This window comes from Silene latifolia, chromosome 9 (assembly GCF_048544455.1).
Source record: "Silene latifolia isolate original U9 population chromosome 9, ASM4854445v1, whole genome shotgun sequence".
Lineage (NCBI taxonomy): Eukaryota > Viridiplantae > Streptophyta > Magnoliopsida > Caryophyllales > Caryophyllaceae > Silene > Silene latifolia.
This window is the reverse complement of record NC_133534.1, coordinates 40,161,343-40,183,080: the sequence shown is the minus strand read 5'-3', so window position 1 is coordinate 40,183,080 and position 21,738 is coordinate 40,161,343. Positions and strand designations below refer to the sequence as shown.

Here is a 21,738-nt window from a genome sequence, read left to right as displayed (position 1 = left end):
TTGATTCCAGACCAGGGATGACCAAGTGACCTGTTCATTTTTATTTCGAAGATATTCATAACCCTTAGCAATTGTATAAGTTTTACCAGGGATGTTATCCCATTGCTTTTGTAAATATGGGTCAATAAGCAGATCTTTCACTTTGCAAATTTTTCTCCATGCATCACCAGGGTGTCTTGTGTCGGGACATAGACTTTCCAGTCTTGAGCTTTAAGATAGGTGTGACTAACCCACTTAACCCAAAGGTGATCTGGTTTTGCATATAGCCACCACAAAAGTTTGCCCAGTGCAGCCCTGTTCCAAACTAGGTCATCTTTAAGCCCCAGGCCCCCTTCAGATTTAGGCTTACAGATTTTAGACCACCCCACCAAAGGAGTCCTCATGTACTCAGTGGACCCATCCCAGAGGAAATTCCTGCATATTGCTTCAATACGTGCTATAACTCCACTTGGCAAAATGAACATTTGTGCCCAATAGTTATGATAAGTTTTCAACACTGCCTTTATTAGGACTAGCCTACCAGCATAGGTTAACTTCCTTGTGCCTAGACCCCTGATTTTGGTCATGAGTTTCTCAATAATGGGAGCACAGTCAGGGGCAGTCAATCTAGTAGTTTTGATGGGAACTCCCAAGTATCTAAAAGGGAGATTCCCTTCCACACACCCAGATACCTGGAGGATATCATGTTTGATATCCTCTCTGACCCCATTAAAATACATATTAGACTTACCCTTACTCATCTTCAGTCCTGAAGCGATAGAAAAAGTAGAGAATGTCCTGAGAAGTACCATGATGGACTGCACATCTCCTTTGCAAAAGAGAAGGAGATCGTCTGCAAACATCAAATGAGTGAGTCTCAAAGGCTTGCACAAAGGGTGATAATGAAAACTCAGTGTCTCTGTGGTAAAGGCAAGAAGCCTGGTTAGGTACTCCATACAAACCGTGAAAAGAATGGGTGAGAGGGGGTCACCCTGTCTAAGCCCTCTTTTCCCTTCAAAAAAACCAAAGCTATCTCCATTCAAACTCAAAGTGTAAGTAGCTGTAGTGACACACTGCATCACCCACCCAATAAAAGTCCTTGGAAATTTTAGAGCACTGAGCATTTGATTAAGGAAACTCCACTCCACTGTGTCATAGGCCTTCTGAAGGTCAAGTTTGAAAAGACATCTGGGGGAAACATTTCCCCTAGAGTACAACCTAATAATGTCCTGACAAATCAGGATATTCTCCATAATACTCCTCCCCTGTATGAAGCCCCCTTGATTTTGTGAAACCACCTCAGGTAAAATAAGAGCCAGTCTGTTACAGAGGACTTTATAAATGCATTTATAAATAACATTACAGCAGGCAATAGGCCTAAATTGAAGAACTGTGGATGGCCTATCTACCTTTGGAATCAGTGTCTCCATTGTGGCATTTACCTGCTTGAGGAGTTGGCCAGTTCTAAAAAAATCCTGTACTGCTTCAGTTACATCTGCCCCAACTATCCCCCATGCATCCTTATAAAACTTACTGGAATATCCATCTGGTCCTGGTGTCTTATCATTGGGAATCTGATGGATAATATTTTTAATTTCCTCCTTGGTGACTGGAGCAAGAAGTCTTTGTCTCTGAGATGCATCACAAACTTTCCCCCTCCTCACTATATGCACATTCACTGGAGTAACTGCACTCTGAGAACCAAGCAGGGAGTGATAATAATCAAGAAAAGCCTGCTGGATCCCTATCTTGGAGGTGTGTAAAACCCCCTTGTGGTCCCTGATCTCATGAACAGCATTCTGGTGTCTCCTAGCTTTAATCATCCCATGGAAATAAGAGCTGTTTAGATCCCCCTCAGTGAGCCAATGAGCCTTGGCCTTCTGCCTGAGGAACTCCATGTTAGCTTGCTGTGTGTGGCTGACTAACTTACTTGTCTCATACTCTAGCTGCAATAACTTCAGATCTCCTGGGCATGCTTGTAGCTGCTTCTGAATATGAGTTAATCTAGCCATAGCTTGCTCAGCTGCATTCTCTATGTCAGAGAAATGGGACCTGTTTAAATCTTTAAACTTTGGCTTGAGGCTCTTCAGGCGAGAAACAAGTCTGAACATTCTGGTTCCTTTGATTTTTTGCCCCCATGCCTGAGCAACAATATTCTGGAAAAGAGGAGAGGTACTCCACATATTAAAGTATTTGAAGGAACGATTGCTCTGTCCATCTTGATGCCCCCCAGCAACTATACACGGTGTGTGATCATAAGTACCCTCAGGTAAGAAATTGGCACACAACTGAGGGAAAATATCAGCCCATTCACTATTGATCAAGAATCTGTCTAATCTGCTATAGACCCTGGCCTCAGGTACTTGTTTATTATTCCAGGTATAGTAAGCCCCTTGAGCTTGACTGTCAATTAAATGGCAAGTGTCCAAGCAATCCTGAAAAGGATCAGACTCTGCACTACTCACTACACCCCCCAATCTTTCATTGGCATTTAACACACAGTTGAAGTCACCCCCAACTGCCCAAGGTCCACTCATAGACCTAGCTATATGACTCATATTACTCCACAGAGACTCCCTTTCACTGATCCCATTGAAGGCATAGACAATAGTGTAGTGAAACTGATTATTACCTATCTTATCCAAGACATGCATATGAATATATTGCGCATCATACTCAAGGATATGTATATTAACCCATTGAGGCTTCCACAGAACAATAATTCTACCCCCTGGATGTTTATTATTATTAGAAGTAAGACTCCAATCCTGGAAAACCCTATACATAGATTTATTCTTATTGCTAGCTTTTATTTTTGTTTCCAAAAGACCAAAAACTGCTACTTTATTCTTATGAAGGAAACTATTCACAAATTTCTGCTTTTCTTCCCTATTCAACCCCCTAACATTCCAAAACCCAAGCTTAATCATGAGATAATTTAGGAGGATCATTACCATTAGGCACACTGCCATCCTTGGGGGAGCACTGTCCACTCAAGACCTCTTTATAAGTAGGAGAATCTTGCGTGGATGAGCTGACATCAACACCCTGTCTAGGGAGTCTGACAGGGGATATAGACCCATTTCTTATCTATAGAGGTTTATTCAAAGGAGTACTAATATCTTGTGCTATGGTGACAGGTACCACAGGCTGAGTTTTCTTCACTTGAACTGGCCTCCAAACCTTTTGTATTTTCTTAACCTCTTTGTTTAAACCTTTCCTGCAATTGCTTTGCTCATGCCCTATTTGTTTGCATTTGTTACAGGTGCTAGGTTTCCACTCGTACTCCACAGGTATCTGAATTTTACTCTGCTTTTCATCCAGAAAGGTAATATGCGATGGAAATTTTTGGTCCACTTTCAGTTCAACCATAATCCTAGCAAACCCTAATCTGGTTTTACTCTCTGTGGCAGCATCACTTTTCACGTATTTGCCCACCAGATTAGCAAGTTTAGGAAGACTTTGGCCCCAGAATTTCAAAGGTAAACCTTTAAGCCTAATCCATGCTGGTACACATTTTATTTCCTCTTTTTCTAGATCTATGTCAGGCTGCCATGCCCTTATGATTAAAGGTTTATTGTCAAATAGGAAATATCCACTTCCTAAGACTGCCTGTTGCATTTCAGCTGTTTGGAAACGTGCCAAAAACACTTCATTTGGTAAGAACGATATTTTATCAATTGAGTACTTACTCCATATCCTTTTCAGGAATCCCTCAAGGATCTGCCATGGAGGATTACCCCCCACAACAAACCCATACACAGCCTGCTTCCAATAGGTAATCTCCTCTTGTACATCCTCCTCTGTCAATTGAAGCAACTCCTCTAGTTCCTCATCTATCATTTGTATAATCTTTTTACCATGCCTCTGAAACCATTCTCCTTCATCATCTATCAAATTCTCCTTTTCAGGTTCAGATTCATTCTCAGAAGCAGAGTCCTCAACATCCTCCACCAGTATTTCCTCCGTGGAGAAGGGAGCTATCCCCTCAATTTCATTAATGCTTTTGGTTTTATGTCCTTCCTCCACGTTTGGCCTGCCAATAACCGTCTCTTTTTCCAATTGTAACGGTGTAAAAGTATTAATATTCCTATTTTTGTTTGGACTAGAATGTTTAGCAACAGTAGATCGTGTTGATTTCCTAACCATTGTGACAAACAATCAAGAAATCAAGCAGAATTAAGAATTTGCAAAACCTAGAGATGACTGCGTTTTCTCCTTTCTCTCTCTAGGTTAAACATTCTCTCTCATTGTAATATAATAAAATATTCATCCTTAGTTGTTGTCTTCCCCTTATCCTCATCTTATATCACCTATCACCGACTATAACTTCAACACCGACAACCATCCCATATCCAAGGCTCTCTCTCCCTAACATCTCTCGTGCCTCCAATTATTCTGCACTCCATCTAACCTATACCATAAAATCCTCAGCATAACCACTACTCCATCTCTTCAACATTACCGCAAAATGACATATTTCTTTATACATGCACTTATCCCCACAATCATAACTCACGATCCACAATTGTTACACACACTCACACTAGATCCTCAAGTTCTCCTATTTATTGTTGTAAACTCATCTATAACTTAATATAATACTAATTCCCAACTCCCTATACTCACTGTCCCAATAAAGATCACGAACCACTTGCCGCTTCCAGCTTAGCACACACACGTTCCAAAAAACTCTTGCCACAACTATGTCAACCAATGCCTCATCTAAAACAAGATCGAAAATACTCTAACAACCTCTCACAACTGTGTAACATTAACAGAATATCACTATACCATGACAACAACGGAAACATACGCAACTTTCTTCCATATCATATTCTACCCTCACTCCCAAGCCGAAACTGTTAAGAAACATTAATAAACAAACAACAATCTATATGCCCAGACCGACACTGACAGGAAACAGGAGTAAACAAAACAACAATCTATATAACTGATATATACTTTCGAAAGTTCGTCTCATCAGTATCCCGCCTACTCCACCACAACCGATGACGACATCGTAACACCGCCACCAACAATCGCACTGCAGCGCGAAATTACTCGTATCACAACATGAAGTACCGTGCCCGGATTGCCACCCGAGGCACAACAACCACATTGATAGTCATCGCAACTTATACGATCCCATAAACACTGACTCAGTATAACTTCTTTGACCAGAAAACTTCCTTAAAACCGCTTTACTAGATCACAATGCAACATGTTACACAGAATAAATAGATAACAACCTTATGAGTATCATCCATACTATTACTCATGAGGCCGGAACTTCACACTATCACTTAGGACTTGTTTGGTTGGCATAAGGGAACTAAAGTTCCCGGGAACTTCAAGTTCACATGAATTTCCAATTCATGTGAATTCCCAAAAAGTGTTTGGTTTGCATGTGGGAAGTTAATTCATGTGGGAAGTTTCAATGACCAAGGGGGGCTTGGTGAGTGACTTCCCACATAATGGAGGAAGTAGATTCATGTGGGAAGTTCTACTTCCCATGATTTTGGCAACCAAACAACATCATGGTTTTACACTTCCTAGGAAGTTTAAAATCCCATGATTTTAATGGGCAACCAAACAAGCCCTTACAAGTATAAATAGCCATTCCAGATCACCCAAATTACCACTTTTTGAATATCATCTTATTAGGTTACCGTACACAACATATAACGCAGAACACTTAGATAACGACTTATAACTATCACACCATACCACTACTCGTGAGGTCAGAACCTCACACAAACATTTACACACATCATAGACCGATAGTCGAATATAACTAGCCAATCTTGATCACGTAAGTTACCACTTGATAATGGATATCTCTCACCCGAGCTTAACTCACATGCCCTTCATAACATGTCCTCCCATCCGCACAATTATCACCACCCGACAAACGTAACCATATCATAAGTACCTAAATACTAGCAAACACCTCCTATATCTACATCTTATACTCCCTCACACCATACATACCAATCAGAACTCCACAAAATAAACCTCTTTAGAATGACTAACTTGCCTATTTAACATCATCCTTAACCACTAGTGACAACACTACGACACAACCATCTTTCATGTAATTACTTTCTTACCATCACCTCTAAATATAACAATTCATTTCCTCTCTTTGATTATCATCCCGAATAACGAACATTAAATCCATCAACAAAAATTACCGCAACAACTATTCAAATTTTATCCTTGATTATATCGTCACCTAGCTCACCACCATAGTCTCGTACCATGCAAATACTCTACCAACTTCCTACTCCTTAAATTCCTCAAAACTCATGACTAACAAGTCGTCCTATAATTTATATATATCCCTTACTTACACCCTCATGATAGTATCACACAATCCCACGATTACTTACTTTCGTGTCCCCTAATTTTTGTGAACACTCACTCAACTTACCATCATCCTTCTCTTCCCATTACTTCCAAAAACCAAATTCTATTAGCCTATATCATTATTTTTCATTAATTTCTTATAGACAATCCCTCTTATCATGCTTCCCACTCATACTCCCCACCGATAGATCCACCCACTCAATGATTTCTTCTTAATTGATTACATCTTCTTTTGATAATTCTAGAAAACCAAGATTCACGTCATCCTGTGACCTCCCAAATGATTATATACTAGGCTCACTTTCTAGTAATACAAATCTCCATAACGACTACTACCTACAAATCCTCATTGCGGCATCCCTCGAACTAAGCTCTCTTTACACCATTTTTTTTTCACCACCTTCCATTACACATCTCCTCACCCAACATCGTCATAATCATCTCTCTCCAGAAATCACTATATATCCCAAATTACCATAATTTTCATATCCCCCATTTTAACTTTTGTTTCTAACATTCATCGAATTTACATTACCTCTCTCATCATCACTCGACCATATACGGTCATCACTACAACACTTTAGCCAACGACTAATTCGCTCACCATAGCTCACAGAATGTGCTCCTTATCTCAATAACTCGTCAACTTCGCTTATTCTTTCCACTATCCACCACAATCCCGTATACTCATGTCCTCCCTACCCAACACATATCCTTCATAAGCCGACATTCTCCACATCATAATATCTTGTAACTTATGTATCAAGACCGTCATATATGTAAAAGAATGCTTTAAGACCCAAAACATACGTGTGCACATGACCTAAGACGCAAAACATATCAAAGAACGTAGCCGCCGACTCAAAACAACCACCCAAAGAGGTACTCGATCGAGTACTTGACGTACTTGGTCGAGTACATGACACTCGGTCGAGTACAGGACACTCGGTCCAGTAACTATACCACTCGGCCGTGTTCTCGACTCCCTAAGGTGACCCAAAATGTCACAGGAAGATTACTCGGCCGAATACGGGTTACTCGGCCGAATACGAAAGTTACTCGGCCAAGTAGGCCCTACTTGGCCGAGTTCCGGCACAGTTCTCAACAACGTCTGGTTTTCTAACACTCATATCTCACTCGTTACTTGGTCATTTTGGGCGTGTGACCTATCGTTAGAATCGTAAGAAGAAAGCTATCACCTCAATTTAGAATCACAGCAATATCATTCTTATAACTCGACTTATGACAGTTTTAAGACAGCCCTTCCATAATCGGTCTTCATACAAATTAATTTTTCTTAACAAAACAACTTAAACATGAATAAGGTAAAAAATAGCAACTCAATACTTCTAAAAACCAGTACATAGGTGAACTTTTATCATACCCATATATAAATTAAACACTATATTCATATATATATATATATAAAGAGAGAGAGAGAGAGAGAGAGAGAGAGAGAGAGAGAGAGAGAGGTGAGTTCTTATGAGTCCACCATATGCCATTGAGTCCCTAAGTCCCTCTAAGGGCCATTGGATAAGAAAATGGATGGTTGAGATGGATGGAGAAGGGATGGATTAAGGACTATTAAAAAGAAAAAGAAAAAAATGTGGATGGTTGGATTGAAATGGATGGTTGAGATTGAAATTAACAAAAAAATTATTTCAGTAATCAAATTTCTATACACTAATTAATTTTTCTTTCTCTCTCTAGCCCCTAATTAATCAGTTTTGAGTTTCAGATTTCAAGAGTATAAATGTAATGTTGAATGAGTTTTACAAGTGTAAATCTAACATTTTAGGAGTGTAAATGTAACATTTAAGAGTGTAAATTTGATTTTTTGTGACGGAAATTTTGAATTTATATAATTTTAACATTTTACAAGTGTAAATTTGTTATTTTACGAGTTTAAATGTAACATTTTAAGAGTGTAATTTTGATTTTTTTTATGACGGAAATTTTGAATTTATATAATTTTAACATTTCACAAGTGTAAATTTGATGTTTTACGAGTGTAAATGTAACATTTTAAGAATGTAAATTTGATTTTTTTGTAACGGAAATTTTGAATTTATATTATTTTAACATTTTACAAGTGTAAATTGCAGTTTTACGAGTGTAAATATAACATTTTAAGAGTGTAAATTTGATTTTTTGTGACGGAAATTTTGAATTTATATAATTTTAATATTTTACAAGTGTAAATTTGATGTTTTACGAGTGTAAATGTAACATTTTAAGAGTGTAAATTTGATTTTTTTATGACGGAAATTTTGAATTTATATAATTTTAACATTTTGCAAGTGTAAATTTGATGTTTTACGAGTGTAAATGTAACATTTTAAGAATGTAAATTTGATTTTTTTTGTGACGGAAATTTTGAATCTATATAATTTTAACATTTTACAAGTGTAAATTTGATGTTTTACGAGTGTAAATCTAATATTTTAAGATTGTAAATTTGATTTTTTGTGACGGAAATTTTGAATTTATATAATTTTAACATTTCACAAGTGTAAATTTGATGTTTTGCGAGTGTAAATATAATATTTCAAGAGTGTAAATTTGATTTTCTGTGACGAAAAATTTGAATTTATATAATTTTAACATTTTACGAGTGTAAATGTAATGTTTTACAAGTGTAAATGTAGTATTTTAAGTGTAAATTTGGTCCTTTGAGTGTAACTTTGGTCCTTTAGAAGTGTAACTTCGGTCCTTTACGAATAAAAATTTAGTCTGACTACCAACAAACACCACCAACGCCGTCCTCCACCACCAACTCATATCCACAAAAACTATGAGTGCAAATCTATATAATTTTAACGAGTGTAAATGTACAAATATACGAGTGTAAATGTAAAGAAATATGGGTGTAAATGTAAAGAAACACGAGTGTAACTGTAAAGAAATACTGGTGTAAATCTGAAAAATGCGTGTAAATGTAAAGAAATATGAGTGTAAATGTAAAGAAACACGAGTGTAACTGTAACGAAATATGAGTGTAAATCTGAAAAATGCGTGTAAATGTAAAGAAATATGAGTGTAAATGTAAATAAATGTGAGTGTAAATGTAAAAAATGTGAGTGTAAATCTGAAAAATGCGTGTAAATGTAAAGAAATATGAGTGTAAATGTAATTAAATACGAGTGTAAATGTAAAGAAATATGAGCATAATAAATATATTTATAAGATCTAAGAATAAAAATCATGATAATGCGTTTTTTTTTCAAAATCTACTATATATTTATTAGATCTATCAATGTAAATTTAATAAAATACAAGTGTAAATTAGCAACACAAAAACCGTGACACAAAGTCACAAACAAACCCGTATACACAAAACAAACCAATCAACAAATTAACACCTACCACCAATCTTTATATATATATATATATATATATATATATATATATATATATATATATATATATATATATATATATATATATATATATATATATATAGATGAGTTCTTATAAGTCCACAAATTTGGTTGAGTCCCTAAGTCCTAATCTTAGCCAATCATTTTTTGAGTGTAACTTCAGTACTTTATGAGTGTAACTTTAGTGTATGAATGTAACTTTAATACTTTATGAGTGTAATTTTAATTAAAATTTAACATTTTTTATATAAAAATTGGAATTTATGTTATACATCTTTATTTTGAATATAAAAATTTGAATTTATGTAATTTTAATCATTGATGTAATTTAACACTTTTGAATTTATGTAATTTTAACGATTTATGTAATTTCAACACTTTATGAGTGTAACTTTACTACTATACAAGTGTAACTTTAATATTTTAAGAATGAAACTTTAATATTTTAAAGTCATTTTTTATGTAAAAATTTAAATTTATGTAATTTTTATTATAGATTATTTTTTTATAATTTTAATACTAAATCTATGTAACTGTAGTCATTTACGAGTGTATTTAGTTTGATACGGGTGTAACTTTAGTCTGATACGGGTGTAACTTTAGTCCAACAGATGTGTAACTTCAGTATTGAACAAGTGTAACTTTAGTCTGATACGGGTGTAACTTTAGTCCAGAGTACAGCTTTAGTCCAATTAAAGTGTAACTTTAGTCCGACAGAAATGTAACTTCAGTATTGCACGAGTGTAACTTTAGTACTGCACGGGTGTAACTTTAGCCAAACCTACTTGTGCACAAACATGACCCCCACCACCACCCTCCTTTCTCACCGACCACCACAACACGCACCCTACCGCTTCTGGGCACCATCTATAACTTCTTCAATTGAAAAAAAACGTAAAAAAGCATAGATCTGGCCACGACCATCGTCCTTTATTGCCATATCTACTCCCCACCATCACTAAAACATGATGTAAGATTAAAAAAAAAAAGTCGCAGCCACCGCCGCTCTTTCTCTTTCTCTCGTTTTTTTTTTTTAAAAAAAAAAAAAAAAAAGCCACCAACTCATAAAAACCGAGATCTGAAAAGGATCTTTAAAAAAAAAAGGAACGATACTCAAAACGCCGCCACCACCGCTCTTTCTCTTTCTCTCGTTTTTCTTTTTTGCCATAAATAACCAACAACCACCGCCTGCGACAAAAAAAAAAAAAAAAAAAAAAAACACGGATCTGAAAAGAGGAGAAAATGGGAAGAGGAAGGGCAGTGGCGGCGGCGGCGGGTCGTCGTGGTGGAGGAGATGCGAGAAGAGGACTGGCGGCATAGTGCATAACGTGGTGGCGGCGAGGTACAACCGGGTTGGTGGATGAAGATTAAAGGGGAAGAGAATAGGAGAGGAGGAGAGAGAAGAGAGAGAGAGAGAGAGAGAGAGAGAGAGAGAGAGAGAGAGAGAGAGAGAGAGAGAGAGAGAGAGAGAGAGAGAGAGAGAGAGAGAGAGAGTTGGGGAGGCAGTGAAATGAGAGTGGGAGATGTAAGATGTTAGGGTTTGTTGGCTTTTATATCTCATCCCTTTATTTTGATTTAATCTCAACCATTCATTTATTAGATCTAAGGGCTTGTATGAGGACTCAAGGACTCACTCTAAAAGGATGGACTTATAGGATCCTATTTCTATATATATATATATATATATATATATATATATATAGTGTAAATATCAAGAGAGTTCACCTCTTACATTTGAGTCCATAAGTTCCCTTTAGAGCCATTGGATGAGAAAGATGGAGGGTTGAGATTGAAAGCAAAAAAGAGGGATTAAAGCTCATTAAACCCACTCTCTCACTACCTATACTAATTAATCACTAACTCTTCCTAATTAACTACTAATTTAATATATATACTTTTCCAAACACCACTTCTCTCTCATATCTCATAATTTCACTCATTTTTTATCTCTCAAAAACCTCTCCTCTCTAAAAAAACCAAACAAATACAAAACCTAAAAAAAAAAAATCTTCCACTCTTCCTCACCAACCCTCCCCACCGGGCACCACCCACCCCCACCGCCACCTCCACAGCCACCCTCACTCGACCACGACCACCCCACGAACACCCGACCACGACTACCCCACCGCCGCTCGCTGCCTCCTCTCCTGCCGCCACCACCACCCTAACACGACCCCCACCGCCGCTCGCTGCCTCCTCTCCTGCCGCCACCACCACCCTTACACGACCCCACTCCACCGCCACCACTCACGCTCCTCATGCTCTCTTTTTTTTTTCCCCTTTCTTCCTTACCAGATCTGGTTCTTGCGTTTTTTTTTTTTTTTTTTTTTTTTTTTTTTTTTTTTTTTCGGCCTGCTTTTTTAATTCTCAGATTTGGGGTGTTTTTTGGTAGTTATGGGGCGGTTGTTGTGTATGGCGTGCAACTGATTGTCGTGCCGCCTCCGTTTCAGATCTGTTTTTTTTTTTTTTCTGTTCTGATTTTTTTTTTTTTTCATGTTTGTTTTTATTATTATTATGAACTAGATTTTTTTTTTTGAAATTTTTTAGATCTTGTTTATATTTTTTTTGTCGGTGTTGGTGTTGTTGTTGGATGTCGGTGGTGGTACGGGTGTTGTGGTGAACTCCTTTTTTCAGATCTCGTTTCATTTTTTTTTTTTTGTATATTTTTTTTGTTTTTCAGTTTTGGTGGTGTTATTATAAATTATACTCCGTATTTTGATTTTAATATTAAATCTACTAAATATGAAATATTTTCTTTATATTTTTGTTCTTAGTTCTTATTTTTATTTGGTGAGATATTTTTATTTTAGGTTTAGATCTACTAAATAGATCTAAGATTATTTGTTGAAATTACACTTTTCTCCATTAAAATTACACTTTTTTCTGTTAAAATTACACTTTTTTCTGTTAAAATTACACTTTTCTTCATTAAAATTACACTTTGTTCTCTTAAAATTATACTTTGTTCTCTTAAAATTATACTTTTTTTGCTAGAATAACACTTTTTTCGACTAAAATTACACTTTTTCTGCTAAAATTACACTTTTTGTTGTTGTTAGAATTACACCTTTTTCTGTTAAAATCACACTTTCCTCCATTAAAATTACACTTTTTCCTGTGAAAATTATACTTTTTTTTGCTAGAATAACACTTTTTTCGACTAAAATTACACTTTTAGTTGTTAGAATTACACTTTTTTCTGTAAAAATTACACTTTTTTTTGCTAGAATAACACATTTTTCGGCTAAAATTACACTTTTTGTTGTTAGAATTACACTTTTTTCTGTTAAAATTACACTTTTTTTTGCTAGAATAACACATTTTTCGGCTAAAATTACACTTTTTGTTGTTAGAATTACATTTTTTTCTGTTAAAATTATACTTTTTTTTGCTAGAATTACACTTTTTTCTGCTAAAATTACACTTTTTGTTGTTAGAATTACACTATTTTCTGTTAGAATTACACCTAGCTCTATTGGACTAATGTTATACTCTCAATGGACTTGGTCATATTCTCAGGACTTGGTCATATTATCATATTCTCATTGGACTAATGTTACATTCTCAATGGACTAAAATTACATTCTCAGTGGACTGAAATTATACTTTTCTGGACTAAAATTACACTTTTCTGGACTAAAATTACATTCTCCTTGACTAAAAATAACAATCTCATTGGACTGAAATTACACTTATCTGGACTAAAATAACACTTTTTGTCATTAAAATAACACTCGTAAAATGCTAAATTACAATAACTTGTGATAAAATGACAAAAATTCTAAATATTATTCGTTAAAATCACTCGGAAAAGATTGAAGTTAAACTTGTAAAACGCTAAATTCTCGAAAATATTTCTTAAAATTACACTTTTTGCTGTTAGAATTACACTCGTAAAATCCTAAAATGTCGAAAACTTGTCTCGAAAAAAAAAAAAAAAAAAAAAACAAATCGAAAAACTTGTCTCGAAAAAAAAAACGAAAAAAAAAAACGAAACAGGAAAAATGTTAACAAAATTTTCATAAACTTTGAAGTATAAGACAAAATATGGTGTTAATTGTGTATGATAATGAATTAGTGAATGTATTATTAAAACTAGAGAGAGAAGTGAATTCATTAGTGTTAAGTGTTTTTGCTTTCAATCTCAACCTTCCACCATGCATGATCCAAGGGTTGTGGGAGGGACTTATGGACTCAAAAAAAAAGGGACTTAGAAGAGCTTTGCTCTCTCTCTCTCTCTCTCTCTATATATATATATATATATATATATATATATAAACAACAAACAACAAACAACAAACAACGACACACTGAACAACATAAAGAACCAAATACATCAAAAAGCAACCACCAATCTTTATATATATATATATATATATATATATATATAAACAACAAACAACAAACAACGACACACTGAACAACATAAAGAACCAAATACATCAAAAAGCAACCACCAATCTTTATATATATATATATATATATATATATATATATATATATATATATATATATATATATATATATATATATATATAGAGAGAGAGAGAGAGAGAGAGACGGGATCTCGTGAGTTTGGTTCTTATGGTGAGTTGTGAGTTTGAAAAATCTGAACCATTAGATCTTACCCAATCTACGGATAAGATTGCTACAAACATGACCCCACTTTGAGTCTGTCACTCTTATTTTTTAGTCGCTCCTATTCTATTCTATTCTCTTTCATTTTTATTTCTTCATCCTTTTTCTTACCACCTCCCCAAATCAATTTATTATCTTATCATCGATTATCGTCACACTCAATCCAAATCAATTATTTTTCACCCAGTTTTTTCCCCAAATTTGAAACCCTAATTTCGCTAATAATCTTAATTTTATCCCCGTAAATTTGATTATTAAATCAACTCGAATCGATTGATCGTGAATTATTGTTGTCTCGGTATTTAGGCTTGATTTTGGTGCGGGGGTGAGATGTAGGCGGCTGATTTCTGGTCAGTTTTGGGTCAATTGAAGTTGAGTGAGTAAGTGATGTATCCTCGGAGGTAACCGGGACAGTGGGAGGTGCCGGTGGGCTTGGTGGTGTTGGGGCTGATGCTGGTGGATGGTGGTGGTGCTTGTGTTTATGCTTCCTCTTATTCTTTCCTTTTGAGAGTGATGTCGGTGTGCTTGGTGGTGCTTGGTGGTGTTGGGGCTGGCTGTTCAATGGTGCGCGAAACCGACATCAAACGCGGCTGGAATGAGGAATCGAGATGAGTTAGGTAGTCGTATTGGTTGTTGGTGCTGGTGGTCATGATGGTGGAAGGGAGCAGTGCCGTCAATGTTGGTTGTTTGTGAAGTTCAGTACGCGTGCAATTTTATGTTGTAAATGTCGAAGCCAGATAGTTCCATCACTTATGCATAAGCTTATGAGAGAGACCAGAACTTACATATGATGGAGTAGTTGAAATATGATCTCAGATATTTGATTTCCCTAGGAAGAAAGATTTTAGCTAGATCCAAACTCTTTCCAAAAAGAATGTATTTGACTTAATTAAGGATTTGTACTGCAATTCTACCTCTCAACAACGGTGTTCTTCAAGAGTGATTTGCATGTAAAGCGTAGACTATAGAGTGCTGATCAGGAAATTGTGTATTCATGTTTTCAATGAAGTAGCATTTGGAATATGCACATGTTGAGCATGACTTTATTTAAATAGCAATCAATGCTTTTTGGGTATGCCGTGTGGGTAGCTACCCAGGAGTACCCAAGAGTAAAAAAATCAAAGTAGTAAAAAAAAATCAAAGTGACACCGGAATAACATCACAATAACAACATAATAACAGTAGAATAACAGCATAATAACACGTCGTAAAAAAAAAAGAAAAAAAAATCAAAGTCGTAAAAAAATCAAAGTGACACCGGAATAACATCACAATAACAGCAGAATAACAGTAGAATAACAGCACAATAACACGTCGTAAAAAAAAGAAAAAAAATGAAAGTCGTAAAAAAAATCAAAGTAACAGCAGAATAACATCACAATAACAGCGGAATAACAATAACAGCACAATAACATGTGGTAAAAAAAAAAGAGAAAAAAATCAAAGTCGTAAAAAAAATCCAGGTAAAAAAAAGCACAATAATAGCATAATAACACGAGATAAAAAAATAAATTTCAAGTAAAAAAAATTTCAAGTAAAAAAAATCCGGTACAAAAAGAAAAAGAAAAAAAGGTAACATAATGAGTAAATTAAAGAAAAACATAAGAGAAAACAAAAATCAAAGTGGTAAAAAAAAGCATAATAACACGAGGTAAAAAAAAAAAAAGAGAAAAAAAAATTAAAGTAAAAAAAAAAGTAACATTAGAAAAAAGAAAAAATAAATAAATGACAATAGTTTTATATGACATGTAAGATTTGATCTTAGCCACTCATCTCTAATATAATCTAGTGGTTGAGATTCCCCCAACTCACAACTCACCATAAGAACCAAAATCACCAAATCCAATCTCTCTCTCTCTCTCTCTCTCTATATATATATATATATATATATATATATATATATATATATATATATATATATATATATATATATATATATATATATAAAACAAACAAACAACGACACACTGAACATCAACATCATAAAGAACCAAATACATCAAAAAGCAACGAACAACAAATCAACAATTTAACTTTTTTTTTTAAAAAAAATAAATCAGTTTTAAAAAAATAAAAACTCGGATTTAGAAATATGAGATGACAGTGGCGGCCACGTGTGAGTGGCGTTGATGTGTGCTCAGATCTGGCGTTGATGACGGTTTCTCCCTTCTTCTTTCAGATTTGGAGTGCGGTGGTGGGGAAGTTGTAGTGCGGTTGTGTGGAGGTTGTGCACGGTGGTGGCGAGTTATTGTTGTTGTCGAGGTTTGTCCCTTTTTTTTTCAGATCTAGAGTACGATGGTGGAACTTGTAGTGCGATTGTATGGTGGTTGTGTACTGATACGTGTATATTCTATACACTTTATTAGCAGTTTTGGCACGTATTTCCATGCGTATTCGTTAGCTTAAGGCTACTATTTCTCCCGAAACGGTTTACTTTGCAATTTCTATGATTTATTGTAGGAATGAGTGGAAGTGAGCTAAATCAAGCCTAAATCGTTCTTCGGAGGCAACTTCAGGGAAGCTTGGAAGAAGGGAGTTCGGACTCACTCACCTCGGGATGCGTGCATGAAGTGAAGAGGTTGTTTTGAAGAGAAGAAGGTGTTTCTACACAGCTCAGTTGGTCGATCGACCATGCCCTTTAGTCGATCGACCGAGGACGTTCAGCAGGAGCATCTGTACTGCACTGGCTGGTCGATCGACCATGCTACTCAGTCGATCGACCAAGTTTCGAGGCTGAGATTTATTTTACGTGTTAGACTTTTAAAAAGCCCAATTTGTAATTAACTTTTGGCATCGTTTATCAGTAGAACGCAGAATAATTTTAGGTTATGCTTTTCAATATTCAAGAACTCAGTTTTAGATCTAGCTTAGAGGCAGAAAAGGGAGACGACGGAATTCCGGATTCGATTACTTTGTTCATCATTTAATTAGTAAGCTTTTATGCAAATTCCTTCTTCTTTAATTTCTTGTTAATTCAATTCTTGTTGTTACCAATTTAATTTCAGCAATTCAGTTTTTGTCTTTTGTCTTTAATTCAATTCAATCATGTCAATCTTATTCTTTGCCTTTAAGTTTGCAATTGTTGTAGTTTTAATCATGCATAGCTAATTGCCTTGATTGGGAACAAGGTGAGCCATGACATAAATTAGGGTTATTTTGTTAGTATGATTTCTTCCGTATCGATCTTATTACCTTTTGATAAACCCGTCTTGCTAGATTGAAAGATTAGTGGGTTAGGCTTTCATTTGGTTGGAATTTCCTTTGAGCGAAAGCTTTGAGAAATTCTTGGGAATTAGAAGACCATAAGGTATTTGAGCATTGATCGAAAGGCTTGCTCTTTCTCCCTGAGACTGTTACAAGACCTCTACTATCCTTTTGTGACCTGACCTTAGCCATGGTGAACCGAAGTTCCCGATCTTCTTTTTATCTTGTTGAGAAATTTCATATTTTAGCAACTAGTCATTAGAAACAAACAAATTCAAAACCCCCAATTAATTGTTACTTTATTAGACTGAAAATAGCAAATAGAATTGATCTTGTCTCTCTGTGGTTCGACCCTTACTATCACTAGCTATAGTTTTAGTTCGGATTTATAAATTTAATTTTGATACAAAACGACGGTATCAAATTTTGGCGCCGTTGCCGGGGAGACGGTGTAATTCTGTTTGCTTTATTTTTAGTTTATTTTTCTTGTCTCAAGGAACTTTGGTTCCTTGAGGCCGTTGCTTACTCTTGCTTCTAGTTTTGCTTCTGCACAGTTAGAAGACAAGTTTTTGAGATGAAGGCTTGAGTACTCTCAGTTTTGCGAATATGGCTACGATATATGACAATCTTCAGCCAAAAGAGCAGCACCTTCCAAAGAGGCACGTGTTACCTACCCCTACTACCGGTCACTTTGAATTTCGTTCCTCTTATATTGATATAGTGGAGCGAAATCAGTTTGCTGGTCTACCGGACGAGGATCCTTTGAAGCACATGGAAATTTTCACAGACTACTACTTTTGTTCCATACTGTACACTTACTGGGTGACCCAGGATGAAGTAAAGGGGATAATGATCTTATACTCCTTGAAGGATTCGGCGCGAGATTGGTACCGCTACCTTGATAGGGAAGCAGCGGGAGTCACAGATTGGACATCTCTAGCATTAGCCTTCTACAAGAAATACTTCCCACTTGCAAAGACAGATGCCTTGAGAAGTAAAATCACAAATTTTCAGCAATGACCTGATGAGGGCTTTTGTGAAGCGTGGGGACGTTTCAAGAGCTTGGTTAGGGCTGTCCCTCACCATGGTTTCCAGCAGTGGTACCTTTGCAACTTATTCTATAATGCTTTATATGATGATTACAAGGTCATCCTGGATGCAGCTGCGAATGGTAGATTCCAAATTTATACCGGTCAGAATAAAGGTTGGAACACTATTGAGGAGATGGCAGTCCATAGAGCCGAGTTTGGAAGTTCGCGTGGAAAGTTGCGAAAGCAAAGTGGTGAAACGAGTGCCGTTGTGACACTCATAACTTCTATTACTGCCCGTCTCGAGAAGCTCGAGACCTCTGAAGCTTCCAAGGAAAGAGTTGAAATTCCTGTCCATAATTCAGATGAGACCGCGGAATTGAGAGAAATGGTCCGAACTCTTTTGGTTCAAGTCGCGAAAATAGAAGCAGCTGGAATTGAATCTACAAAGAATTTTGTGAAGCAGTTGGAGAATATAGAGGCTAAGCAAGTCGCCAATTCTTCAAGCAAATGTGAGGGACCAATTGAAACGATTAATGCCATTAATCTCATAAGTGGCCTCTCTTATGAAGGTCCCGATAAGCCAATAGGAGACTCGGGAAATGATGAAGAGGCTAGTTTAAATTCTGGTGCGAAAACGAACTATATTGCCAGTACCGGCGGTCGATCGACCAACAACAAAGATCGATCGACCGAATTCTGAGGAAAAGTTTCGATCGAAACTATTCATGCCCAGCACAAGTGGTCGATCGACCACCAACATCAGTCGGTATACTGAGGTTCCTGAAGAAACAGTTTCTGACCAAAAACTGTTCACGCCCAGCATGATTGGTCGATCGACCGAGTCCAATGGTCGATCGACCGGGTCTCCAGTGCAGGACGCAAATCCGTCAACTAGTTTGCATGATTCTACACTTATTGATGATTTGACGGAGGTTTTAAACTTACGGAAGCCGAAGGTCACTGATCCTACGGCCAGTGTTGCAGTCCCGTATCCGGAGCGTTTAAAGAATACTAAGCTGGAGCGCAAGTTTGGTAAGTTTTTGGAAATGGTCAAGAATCTTGAGGTAACAATTCCTTTCACCGACCTAATTACCCAGGTACCCTCTTACGCTAAATTTATGAAAGACATTTTGAATCGTAAGAGAAAATTTCATGATGATGGTAATGTTGCTTTCGTGGAAGAATGCACAGCTCTTTCGCAAATTAATATACCACCTAAATTAAAGGACCCGGGTAGTTTTTCAATTCCCTGCACTATAGGTAATTACAAAATTGGAAAGGCCCTTTGCGATTTAGGGGCAAGTGTCAGTGTCATACCATACTCTGTTTGCGAAAGGCTAAATATTGGTAGACTAAAGGTGACCGATATTACCCTTCAGATGGCAAATAGATCGACTCAGAGACCTTTAGGAGTCTTAGAGGACGTGCTCGTTCGAGTGGGTAAGTTTTTTATTCCTGTCGATTTCGTTGTTTTGGATATTGCAGAGGACAGTCAGATACCTATTATTTTAGGTAGACCATTTTTAGATACAAATGAGTCGTAATAGATGTCAAACGCAGAATCATTACCTTAGAGGTAGGGGATGACACCATTGAGTTTAGTCTTGCTCGTAAGGCTACCGAACCCGCTTGATGATGACACGTGTTATTCCATTGATACTGTTGACAGGGCTGTTAATTATAATTGGAGGGAATCCTTAGCCAAGGATCCCTTAGCTGATCTAACCAGTTTAGATGAGTGTGCAGGTAATATAGCGGAGAATGCTGAGGAGCCAGATGCTTTGGTAGCCTCAATGGAAAGCTACGAGCTCACAGAGGAAGAAGATGAGATGCTCTTGAGCCTAGCCAACGAGAATTTGGTAAACACTTGCTATACCATTGAAGTTGATTCTGTCTGTGCTGTAGAGGTAAAGGTGCCTGAGCGTAAGCCACTTACTCCTAATCTTAAGTATGTTTTTCTAGATGATACAGAGCGGTACCCAGCTATTGTTAGTGCTAAGCTTAATAATGACCAGCTGTCTGCTTTGATGTGTGTGCTTAAGAAAAACAGGAAGGCTTTAGGTTACTCTTTGGATGATATTAAGGGCATCATCCCCGATATTTGTATGCACAGGATAAAGCTGGAGGAGGGCCACAAGCCTTACAGACAAGGTCAACGCAAGTTGAACCCGAAGATGCAGGAAGTTGTTATGGCCGAGGTGATGAAACTACTCGATGCAGGTATTATTTATACAGTTGGCAACTCCAAGTGGGTTAGCCCAGTTCAGGTAGTTCCGAAGAAAGGAGCGACTACCGTGGTTAAGAATGAGAAAAATGAATTAATACCAACACGAGTTGTGACAGGGTGGCGGATGTGCATTGATTATAGACAGTTGAATGCCGCCACCAAGAAAGACCACTTCCCCCTCCCTTTTGTTGACCAAATGACTGAAAGACTTGCTTCTAACAAATTTTTCTGTTTTCTAGACGGATATTCAGGGTTCTTTCAGATTCCTATTCATCCGGATGATCAGAGTAAGACCACTTTTACCTGTCCACAGGGGGTTTTTGCGTACCGCAGGATGCCCTTCGGATTCTGTAACGCCCCAGCTACTTTTCAGAGGTGCATGATGGGGATTTTTTCTGATTATATAGAGAACATTATGGAGGTATTTATGGATGATTTCTCAGTTTATGGTAATGACTTTGATCGTTGTTTAGCTAATCTTGATAAAGTCATGCATCGTTGTATTGATGTTAATCTTCTTTTAAACTGGGAAAAATGTCAGTTTATGGTCAATGAGGGAGTTGTGTTAGGGCATCTGATTTCTGATAAGGGTATACATGTTGACAAAGCAAAAGTGCAGGTGATTGAGCAATTGCCTCCTCCCGTGAATGTTAAAGGAGTGGGGAGTTTCCTTGGTCACGCTGGTTTCTATCGGCATTTCATTAAGGATTTTTCAAAAATTGCTAAACCACTTACACAATTGCTCCTTAAGGATGTTATCTTTGAGTTTACTGATGAGTGCCTTTTAGCTTTTTACAGGTTGAAGGAGGCTCTAGTTTCTGCACCAATCATTCAGCCGCCTGATTGGGATCTCCCATTTGAGATTATGTGTGATGCCAGCGATTATGCGATCGGTGCAGTTTTGGGA

At 36.7% G+C, this 21,738-nt stretch overlaps 1 protein-coding gene and 1 non-coding gene across 2 annotated transcripts; both read right to left on the bottom strand.

Moving 5' to 3' along the window:
- Window positions 1–3,069: 3,069 nt before the first annotated feature.
- LOC141600913 (uncharacterized) lies at window positions 3,070–4,128 on the bottom strand. Its single transcript, XM_074421170.1, has one exon. The coding sequence runs from the start codon at window positions 4,126–4,128 to the stop codon at window positions 3,070–3,072; it is 1,059 nt and encodes a 352-aa protein (XP_074277271.1).
- A 14,427-nt stretch (window positions 4,129–18,555) lies between these two features.
- On the bottom strand, window positions 18,556–18,664 carry LOC141603730 (small nucleolar RNA R71). The gene has a single exon (XR_012525588.1). It is a non-coding gene; the product is annotated as a small nucleolar RNA R71 (small nucleolar RNA).
- Window positions 18,665–21,738: the final 3,074 nt, after the last annotated feature.

Bases quoted from the DNA above. Each gene is read 5' to 3' on its own strand.
- LOC141600913 (XM_074421170.1), bottom strand. From the start codon at position 4,128: ATGGTTAGGAAATCAACACGATCTACTGTTGCTAAACATTCTAGTCCA.